This window comes from Phascolarctos cinereus, unplaced genomic scaffold, assembly GCF_003287225.1.
Source record: "Phascolarctos cinereus isolate Bilbo 61053 unplaced genomic scaffold, phaCin_HiC Scaffold_9;HRSCAF=440, whole genome shotgun sequence".
Classification (NCBI taxonomy): Eukaryota; Metazoa; Chordata; class Mammalia; order Diprotodontia; family Phascolarctidae; genus Phascolarctos; species Phascolarctos cinereus.
Window position 1 is genome coordinate 1,247,379 of NW_027556402.1, and position 10,767 is coordinate 1,258,145.

At 50.3% G+C, this 10,767-nt stretch overlaps 1 protein-coding gene across 3 annotated transcripts in view; it reads left to right on the forward strand.

Annotated features, from left to right (window-relative positions):
- TUSC3 (tumor suppressor candidate 3) overlaps positions 1-6,587 on the forward strand; it is a 68,606-nt gene extending 62,019 nt beyond the window's left edge. For all 3 annotated transcript variants that reach the window (XM_020976764.2, XM_078148742.1, XM_078148741.1), the window contains one exon: positions 6,115-6,587. Coding sequence is in view for 2 of the 3 variants with exons in the window: in XM_078148741.1 (XP_078004867.1) it covers positions 6,115-6,130 (16 nt within the window). In the remaining variant the exon portion in view is untranslated. The remainder of the gene's footprint in view (positions 1-6,114) is intronic.
- Positions 6,588-10,767: the final 4,180 nt, after the last annotated feature.

Here is a 10,767-nt window from a genome sequence, read left to right on the forward strand (position 1 = left end):
GTTTGGGCCCCTCTGCCTGTGGGAAGGGGTCATTGACATGGCTGGGCTACAGCAGACTCAAAACATTTCACTCACATTTCTTTTTTTTTTTTAATAACCGCCCCATTCACAAGAGGGGAAGGTACTGCAGTGGTGTGTCAGTGTTTCTCCTTTTTTTCCTGAACCCCGTGAATCTCTCAGAGCCCAAGGCTGGAGTTCCACTAGGGATGAGCCAGGGGGTGGGGGTGGGGGGGGCTGGGGAGGCGAGGTGTTCGAGAGAAGAGAACTGTCGTGTTGAACCGCTTAACTGGAGGGTCAGAGTTGGAAGAGAGGAAAAGGGTGCCAGACCAGGGCTGCTGGCTTGGGACGTTCTGGAGGTTGAGTGAGGATGGTGGCCAGGGAAGGGTGACGGAGAGGAGATGAGAGGAGCCAACTTACAATATGTGGTCAGGATGGAGGGAAGGAATCGGTCATAGGGTTAGAGGAGGCTGAGGACACTGGAGGCTGCCGGGAGGGCCTGTGAGCAGACACCAACACATATGTTGAAGTTCCTTCCCTCCCTCGGACAGGGGCAGCTGTTGAGGGACACTGATGGAAAAAGTGATCTGAGGAACAGTAGATACAATACCTGGTCCTGAGGCCCTGAAAGGGAGGGAGATATCAAAATTTGAAGCCCTGAAGGAGGATGGTGGCAGGGACAGGAGGGTATGACCATGGTCATGGGGAGCCATGGAGGTAAGGTGCAGCTGGAGACTAGACAGCAAGCATTGAGGGCCTCCAGACCTTTGTGGTGGGCATGAACTGATCCAGTCCAGGGAAATGTAAATGCCTTCTTTCACTTGTGGTCTATTGTGGGCCCAGTAACCTCCCTGGGCTCCTTTTCCATCCATTGTGGACGTAGCTGCCAATCATGCCACTCCCTGGCTCCCTATTGCTTTGGGAGGATTCTGGCCCTCCACACTGCCTTCAGCCTCCCTTCCCAGCTTTGGTTCCCCGTGCTGTCCTTCCTGCTCCCTTGACTCTTCTCTCTTCTCTGAATTAATCTTGGTCCCATCTGAATGGAGATTAGAAAGTCCAACCTCATCACTGCTGCTCTGAGGCCGCCCCCTCCAAGAGGGCCTCCCTCCTGGAATTACCTTGTCCCTTACCTTCACATCCAGGAGTTTTCTGTGCCCTCAGAGAGGGGAGTGAGCTCCTGAAGGAGCCTCTGGGCCAGGTTGAGACTTCCCTTTGCTTACGCAGCCCCTCTCCTAGGGCTTGGTACAGAATAGCTGCCTAATTGTTTCTTGAGTTGAATTGAGGGGAAAGGCTGTAGACATGTTTAAAAGGTACAATAAGGAAACCTTTCTGAAGAGAGAGTTCCCCAAAAGTGGAGGGGGCTGCCCAGCTGGGAGTGGCTTCTCCTCCTCCCCAGTGGAGGCCTTGGAGCAGAAAGCAGAATCAGAAGCCCTGAAGGGTGGGGGCCCATTGAGGCCTGAGTCAGGAAAGAGTTCCTCTTGAGAACTGACTGAGGCCCTTCAGGCCATAAGGCCTGTGAAAAGATGGTAGTGCTGGAGGAAAACCGGGGAAGGTCGGGGCCATGAGAACAGGAGGGATCAGAGTGCAGTTAGCCGAGAGGCCCAGAAAAGCAAGACACATCCCCTCCCCTCCACTGTCCAATCCAAGAAGCTCCGTGAACAGGATGGCATACAACTGGACTTGCTTTCAAAATAAATCATGTTTTTTACTTGTCTTTTTACTGGGCTTGAGTGACAGTCAGCCATTTCATGCACTTTTACGCGTTACATTAGGAGATATTAGAAGCATAACTGCGTGAGAGCCTTTTGTTATGCTATTAGAGTCTATCTGTCACAGTGATGAGACAGGTAAATGTGGAGAAGTTTCCATTGCATGCCCCTGTAAACAGAAAGGAGTGGTTGTGTGCCTTCAGTATGTAACAAATCCACATCAGAACACCTTGAATTTGTGATGATTATGGAAGGCAAGTAGTCAGCCATGTGATGGAATCATTGCCTACATGGAAATGCAGCCCTTATTCTGGGTTCCCCTCTGCGCCCCCTACCCCAGCACTGTTGAATCGCCAAGGCATACGGGCTGAAGCTAAGAGTCCAGAAAGAAGGAATAAGACAAAAGTGATGAAGATTTTGTAACCCAAGACTGGAAGATGTTTGGAGAGTGCCTCATCTGACCCTCCCAGGCCCTCAAGGAGAGAGGTGCTGGAGGGTGCTCTTCCCTTGTTACCTTGGATGACTCCTGCCGCCTAAGAAGGACTGGTCAGCAGTGGCTCCTTTCATGGGGCATTGGGTCAGAGCTGCCGGAAGGGACCCCAGAGGCCAGCCTCTCCTGGGGAAGTTCACTCAGAGCTGGAATTCAGTTCAGGGCTTGCCTGCATGCTTCCTGTGGCGCCACACTCCTGCAGGAGAGCCAGTCCGTCACTACAGCAGTAGGTGGTGTGACCCGGGCCTCAGACTCCCAGAGGCCTAGGGCCTTGTCCGACTCCCTCATCAGAGTTCTTTTCAGAATTCCCTGATGGTACTTCCGGGCGGTTGGTCTGCTGCTGGCATTTAGATGGGCCTCTTCAGACTGCCTTCCAAGGGTCCTGCCGGTCTCGTTCTGAGTGGAGGCCTGTTGCTGACCCTGGCTATCTCCGTCCAGGGGAAGAATGGAAAGCAGGGCCCCAGGACCATATTTTGAGGTAGTCCAGGCATGTTGAAGGCTGTCACTCCCATTGGGGATGAGAATGTCCCTGAGAGACTCTAGCCCGCCTACTCAGTGCCCCATCACGAAGGCCAGGCTGGCCCGAGTAGAAGCCATGGGAGCCTCCTGGCCTGGAGGACATCAGCTTGGTCCCATCACCAGGCTGCACCTGCTTTCCATGGCTGGCTCAGCTCAGAGTAGCTGTCTGCTGGGGGCTGCTGAAATGGCCCGGAGGCCGTCATTGCCCCTCCACTTCTATGGTGACCATGCCAGAAGGGCAGGAGGGGGGCGAGGGGAGGGGCAGGAGCCACACAGTTGTTCAGCTGTGGAGAAGCAGTAAGTTGCTGTTGGCACTTGAAGTGTACAGTTCTCATGCAGTGACCACGTGGATGTGTCCAATGTGACGGCTTCACAGGCAAGGGAACCCCAGAACAGAAGGGAGTGGCGGCAACACAGAAGGCAGGCAGAGACCCAGCCATGCTGATGTGATTGGGCATCCAGAGGCACCCAGAACTACCTCCTCAGGCCTTGGCTCTTCTCAGAAGACTCCCCCGCAGAGAAAGTGCAGTGAATGGAGATTCGGACAGGTGCCGGGGGAATCTGACCAGCCATCCAAATTAAAAAAAGAAACAAAAAACTCTAACCTTGGCTACTTTGGTGCGAAGGTGGGAATAGGCAGGAACAGCCAACGACGTGGGAAAACTTGGTTGTGGAGTCAGGAAGGAGCCAGACATCGATGTTTCGTCGGTGACTCAGAATCCTCCTAGCTGCACTTCTGTTCTAAGGGAAGGAGTCGGGCGCTGGGCATGGCACCCCAAATCCCACCGCAGAAGCTGGTACTGGTTAGGTGGGCCATCCAGGCTGCAGCACGTGGCTGATGGGGTCACAGGAGACTCCTTAACGTAGGGTTGGAAAGTAGACTAGAAAGCAGGGTGAGTAGTTAGGGCAGCTTCAGGCTGACCAGAACATGAGCTGGGTTAGGAAATGCTGGGGACGGTGGTGTGCTTGGGACGCCAGGTTTAACTAAGGCCAGTCAGCCTTGCTGCGTACTCCTGCCTAGCTGCGGGCCCTGCCCCTGAGCACCTATCCCTGCACTGTGCTCTCCAAATAATCAGAAACAAGGACCAGCAGGTGGGCGTGAGCTGCTGCCCCCATTGAAAACGTGAAACTAGAAAGGAGGAGGAGACTGTGGGGTGTCACCAGAGAATGCGGGGTGACTGGGACATCTGACAAAAGATGGGGACAGTCCTATCCTCCATGCTTCCCTGAGCGTGAGCTTGTGAAAGGTCTCACCCAGCCTAGACAGGCAGAGTGGGTCACAGATGGCTTCCAGTGTCTCCAGCAGAGCCTTATTCAGGAGACCTATGGGGAAAGTCTCCCAATAGGCCACCCCTATAGCTGCGCTGCCACCGTGCGGACTTCACCAGGCTCTCTAGTGGCCCCTCCTTTACTCCCACACTGGCCCTGAAGGCCGATCCCAGCCCAATCAGGACCCATTGGCCCCTATGGATGGCTTGTGGGGAGGAGCTGACTTTGGGCAGCACCCAGCTGGATGGATGCAGGGCATTGTAGGTCTTTCAAGGGGAGGGCAGCTGGGAATAATCAGTGTGCTGGGCAGGCTCAGATTCAGTAACGAGTGCCCAGTGATTTCTGCCCAAGAGGTGGGCTGTAAGTCACTCCTCAAGCAGCTGGACCTGGCAAAGGAGGAGCCTGTGTGAGGGGGCAGGGTCTTTCTGTGCCCAAAGGCAGGTAGGTGCCTGTGTGGGTGGTTAATTATACAAATAAGAGAAAAAGCAAATGATGGCTGGGTGCCAGGTCAAGTCTGGCATCCCTGCTAGGATCCACAGCAAAGCTGAGCAGCCGCTTCCCACAGAGCCCCACGATGAGCTCTTCTTGCTTTGAGATGCTGTCGTGCTTGTGAGATCCTTTGAGCAATGTTTTAAATGTTTTTAGAGTATTTTGAGCCAACCTCCAGAGGAGTGAAGTTAGGGAGTGTGGGCCTCCTGCCATGGGATCAGTGGCCAGGCCTGTGCCCCCAACCTCTCCAGTCTGGCAGGGACCCAGGGCCAGCCCCACACCCTCATAAATCGCCAGCGTATGCCATAAGTGAAGACCTCAAGCGTATAGAATCCATTTCTTTACATTGGAATGACATTATTTAAGCCAGGGGTTCTTCACCAATTTTTTGTGTGTGTCCATCCCCATGGGCAGTCTGGTGAAGCCAATGGGCCCATTCTCAGAATTGTGGTTTTAAAGGCATAAAATAAAGTAGAACTAAAAAGTTTTGAGACCAAATATGTTGAAATGCCAAAGATTTTTTAAACAAGGTGTCAGCCCCTCATTGAATCCAAATTCACCTTACACATGGAGAAATTGAAAATAAGTGACGTAAGATGATGTTAGTCTTTCAATTTTTAATGAATTAGTCTCTGTAAATTTAACTTTTTAACCTTTGTTTGAAAAAGAAGTACTCAAAACATAGGCAGAAAGTCAGTAATGGGCTGTCTCTTCTTTGTTATGGTTTTTTTCTGTTTTATCGGGATTATATGGTTCTGCAGAAAGCTATCCATTCCAAACAGGGAAATGAGTAAACCTTCCCATAAACTTGTTTTTAGTAGTTCATAAATTCAAAAATTCTGATTTATACATGTATCCATGCTTTGTGAGGGAATTTTCAATTCACAAATGTTACCTTCTCCTTTGACTCCTGCCAATACAAATATTGGCTAAGTACTCCTGTCACTGTGCAGGCCATTCCTATAAAGCAAGCCCTCAGTTGGTGTGTGTGAAATTGAAATGAGTGCCATCATATTCTGTGTCTGTATCGATCTGTGTGGAGAGTCTCGGCTCTGTGGGTGGCTCCAGACCAGAACAAGCCCTGTGTCTAGCCTCTGATATGCTGCTGGCCACCGTGGGCCTTTCACCTTGGCTACCACGCATCACTGAAGAAATACCTACAGGCCATAGTGAGATTTTGTGACCCTTAAAATGCATGTGCATTCCTAACAAGCCCCCTTCAAGGGGCCCTTCCCCCAATGCAGGTGCCTGCCTGGAGCTTCTTCACCTGCCTGCTGCCTCTCTGCCTGTCAGGGGCCTCTCCACCTGCCCAGGGCCTCTTCGCCCGAAGCCAAACCTCCCCACCCCTCTTCCCGTCAGTGACCTCTGGCCCCACCTCCTTCCCCTCCGTGTTTACCCTTCCAGAGCCAGTAAAAGAATTTTGCCACTGAATTGAACAGCTGAGCTTTAATTTTCAAATGTTATTTGTTGTCTACAATTGCCTTCCACTATGTCATAAATATTTTTATAATTAGATGTTTTGACATTTGGCAGGGGGAATGTTTAATATGGAATAAGTTTGAAAAGCTTTCTTTATTCTGGGGTCTGGGGATGAGGCTGTCATTATTTGCAGCATTTAAAATTTTTTCCTCTCTTTTGCAGCTTTTTAATTAAATGAAACCCTGCAGGATTTGCCCAAGATGAATGTTTACCAGGAAGGTAAACTGTACCTGATCTTGATCCTGACCCCAACGTTATGTTCTCTAGAATCTTTGGTGGTTCCACCAGTAACTGTGATAAGTTAGACCCATCTTGGACGGAATTCATTGTGCATTTTGCTAGTGAAAATAACAGACTGTGGAATTTTTGGAAAGACATGATGGAGGTAACACCGCCTTTGGAGAGGACACATCAGACAGCTATTTGAGGGCATTATTTATTTCCAGTGCATGGTACAGGATTGGAATGAAATTCACAGTGTTATTGAATCGTTCAGGAATTGGTCAAAAAACCCCAAATGTAATTGGTGTCAATGTTCTTGCCAGTGTCCCAGACATCAGCTATATGCATGAAATCCACGTTCTATGTGTATGAATTAGTCCTGTGGCTGTGATAAAGTCAACGAGCTCTCCCAAGCAGTGTTTTCTTTGGGGAGAATGTGGTTTGGTGGAGGGGCCTGGGCAGTCGATGGAATACCTTGTTGGGACCAGCACTGTGACACCTCGGGACCACCCTTAGGGTCCAGGTTGACCCCAGTGTCTCCCTTGGGCGTACGCACTAGAGAGATCCGCGGGTTTCTGCAGTAAGCCTGTGAAATGGGCAGGGGACCCAAACTGGGAGGGAGAGCCAAGAGATAGAATTCTGGAAATGAAGGGATGGAGGAAGAGTTTAAAGAGAAAACTCTTCAGAAGTCCAACATAAGAGGTGAGGCGAAGTGAGATGGCCATTTGAAAAAGAACTGGAAGGTTTGGTGGACTCTGCCAGCCCAAAAGAGCAAATGGAGTCATGGGAGTGCCCAGGCCTGCGAAGGTGAATGCAGCACTCTCCTGCATAGCTCTGGGCTCCACTTCTTAGGAAGGACTGGTGCCCTGAGAAGGGCAGCGGGGCTGGAGGAGGACATTGAATAATCGGAAGGGACTGAGAACACTGGACCTCAGTCAGAGAAGGTGGGGCAGTCCAGAGGGGCAGGGAGAAAGCAGGGGAGCAAGTAGACATGTGGGGCTTCCAGCACTGCCCTCAGGAGGTGGGATGAGCCTTGGGGTGGGGGGAGGGGGCTTGTCAAGAGGTGGATTTAGGCTGATGTCAAGAAATATGCCTCCTGACCATTGGGGCTTTTTGAGACTCGGAGGGAGATAGTGGGTGCCTCCTACCTGAGGACTTCAGGCAAAGGCTAGGTCATGGGTTGTGCAAGGGCTTGTCCTTCAGGGCTGGCTTGCACTAGAGGGCCTGGAATGGGGGGGTTGGGATTGGAGTGGGGAGGTGTCCCTTCCAGGGCTGAGGTGTGTGATTCTAGCTTCAGTAGGAGGAGTTACTGGGCACACTGGCATTCCTGGAGTCAGAAAGAGAACAGATGATAAAGCAGGTTCTTAATTGAGTGAGCTTTGGGGGTCTTCGGGTTGGGGGCAGGGACCTTAGTGGAACACCCCCAGGGCTGTGTTGGGGCCTATTGCCTGATTTTGATTGCCTTCAGAACCCACGTCCAGGCAGGGCAGGGCTTTCCACATTCCATCAAAGCCCCACTAGGGAATGCTGCTGAATTCATTTTGCTGAAGGAGCTGCTGCCCAGTGTGGTCTTAGACTCATAGAACCTCAGAGGTCGTTGGGTCCTATGCCTACCCGAAGAGGAAGCCATTCTGCCACAGTGGAGGGAGTGGTCATCTGGCCTGTGTGGAACATTAGGAGGCTCTCTATATTGAGTGTAACCCCCACCCACACTTTTAGCATGTCTCCCAATTCTCCCCATGCTGCACTGAAATAATTGCCAGCCCTCCCACTGTCCTGGTTGTGCTCATGGGGTGACAGGACCGAGGAAGTGCTTTTGCTGCCAGGTGTGGCCCAACCAGGTTAGAGGGCAGCAGGACTGGCCTCTCCCTTGTTTTGGTCTGCCATGACCCACTGCTAATTCTGTTTGGCTTGGTGACCTCCACCTCTCATGCAGTGGCCCCTTCAGTGTTTATCCGTTTCCCAAGTACGTCATGGAGGCCAGGTGAGAAGACCATTTGCCTGAGAAAGAGCTGGGGGAAGGAAGATAGCCAGCCTTCCCTGCATCTTTTCTCCTGAGGTGGTGGGTCTTCCAGTCCACTCTGGGATCTTGTTGCTGCTCCGGGTTTTGGGGGTGGGAGGGCCAGGGTGTTCTGGCCATCATACCAACCAGAAACTACAGATCCAACAGGAAGCATTGAATTGTCAGCAAAACAGGAAATCAAGCAACAGAATCCTCCCCCTTCCCCCATCAACAGGCACCATCTCATTTCCCGTAGACTCCCATGGAAACCTGGGGAAGGGAAGGACATTCCAAGAAAGGAAGGCTTGTGCAGCACCCAGTTTGCACACCTCCCTGATCTCAGTTCTCATTACTTGGCCCCCATCACCCCATGCCAGGTCACTTTTGCAGGGGTTATCAATCCGCTGAAGCTCCTCCCACCAGCAAAGTCGCCACCTGTGGTATCCCAGCCCCATCATGGTGCTTTGACCATCATCCCTTGCTACTCCCATGATGCACTGCAGCAATCCTACTTGTTAGGTCTGGGTGGAACCACCACAAAGGAGGTCAGTCTGGGATGGGGGGCAGAGTCAGGGAGGCCAGATGGCGAGCTGGTGACCTTTCCCCTTTGTTCCTGCTGCCACCTACCCTACCTAGGTCCACCCCCTCTTTCGCTTGAGTAAAATAATCCTGAGCTAGTAGGGCAGCGTGTGATCTCGTTGTATTCTCATAACCATCCTAGGATGAAGGTACTGGTATCCTCATTTTAAAGATGAGGAAACTGAGGCAGAGGTAACGAGACTCACCCAAGAGCTGTTTACTGTCTGCCATAGGATTCACACTTATGTCTCTGCCCCTAAATCCAGTAGCTTTCGTCTGCACCTCCTAGCAGTCTTAATGAGATGTGGCATCCCTCCACTCCAGAGCCAGAGTGATTAGAGTTCACTGCCGAATTCAAAGAGAAGAAATACTAGCCGAGATTATATGGCCAGGAGAGGAGAGCACCACCATTGTGGGAGCCAGCTCTTTGGGAAACCACACCCACCAGCTCTTCTGTGTCCTCCATGGGAGCCATGGGAAACAGATTGTACTGCACATACGGAGCCTAATTCTTCTCCCGTAGGGAATGGATGGGTTTGTTTGTATTTTCCTGATATACAACATTCAGAAAGTGCAGCCCATAGTAAACAGCTATTTGTTTTTAAACACGTGTTACTCGTTCCTTAAAGCTTAATGTTATATGACCTGATCTCACCAGTCCTGTGGCTCCATGCCGGTTATGATGGGGAGTAATCCCCTTATTCATGTTAAGCAGTTTTTTCTAACAACCTTTTCCCCTCAAGTTCAATCCCTACTAATAAGAATAAATAGTAGACTTGTGTGTATCCCTTTAATAACTCCCAGGCAGTGCTCGGTCTGTCTCCCAGCTCTCAGATCAAAGTAATAGTCAATAAACATTTATCAAGCACCTCCTCTGGGCCAGGCACCCTGATAAGCACTTTGCTTTCAGGGCCCAGAGGAAACACTTGTCCCTCTGAACTGCACATCCCAGGATGTCCATCAGTTCCTCACATTTCTCCCTGGGACTTGGGATTTTGCCGTCCTGAGAGACAGAGAAAGAAAGTATCTGGGACTACAAAATGGTCAGAGACTTGGGGAGCCAATATGGGAAGAATTGGGGCTGTAAGATCAAGTGAAAATAGAAACCCAGGAGTATATAGAGTCATGGCAATTGTAAGAGGGAGATTGGGCTGGGCCATCTGCGGGCACCTTGGCACGTGGGCACAGGCCAAAGCTGCCAGCAGAATTCACCTCTTCGAGGATTGAGGGAAGACCTGCCTCCGGAAAAACAAGCCTCACAGAGCTGCTCTCTCCTTGACTTTCCCTCCCTGTGCCTATCTGGTAACAAACACTAACATGCTCTGCTTGCTTCTTTTACCTATATTTCCTGCATCCTATTTTTTTGCCTCAGATATGGAGAAGCCAGCGATTAGATGGAGATACACAAAAACGTAAGTTAGGACAGAGCCAAACCTGTCTCAATGTTAGGAATCTGTTTAACTGGGACTCCAAGCCATTGTGATTTCTTTATGTCTCTAGCATCCAGCTGGCACATGGTAGATGCCAATAAATGTTAATAAACATCCATATCAAATTTTTTGTCTGATAAGGATTCCATAAAATAGGTGGCAGGGATGGATGGAGGATACCAGCTCCATAAAATAGATACCAGTGCATGTGAGAGCCATTTTATTGCCCCAGGCTAAAAAGTGAGATCATCACTCTAACACAGTATGGTTGATTGATTTTGCGGGAAGAAAAGGATCATACCCTAAATAATAAGTAGTGTATATTATATATTAAAATAAACATAATGAATAATATGTTAAACATATACTAAATATAACATTAAATAAATAAAATATGTTTATTATCTATATGTTTATTACATATAAAATAATAAAACCTTAATAACAGGATTTGTTCTGTGAAATTTGGATTCCGTCAGAGGGCTGCACTTGAGGACCTAGAGGGCCACATGTGGCCTGGAGGCTGCAGGTTTCCCACCCCTGCCTAAACCATTCCCCAGGGAGATGATAGGAAAGGCCTGA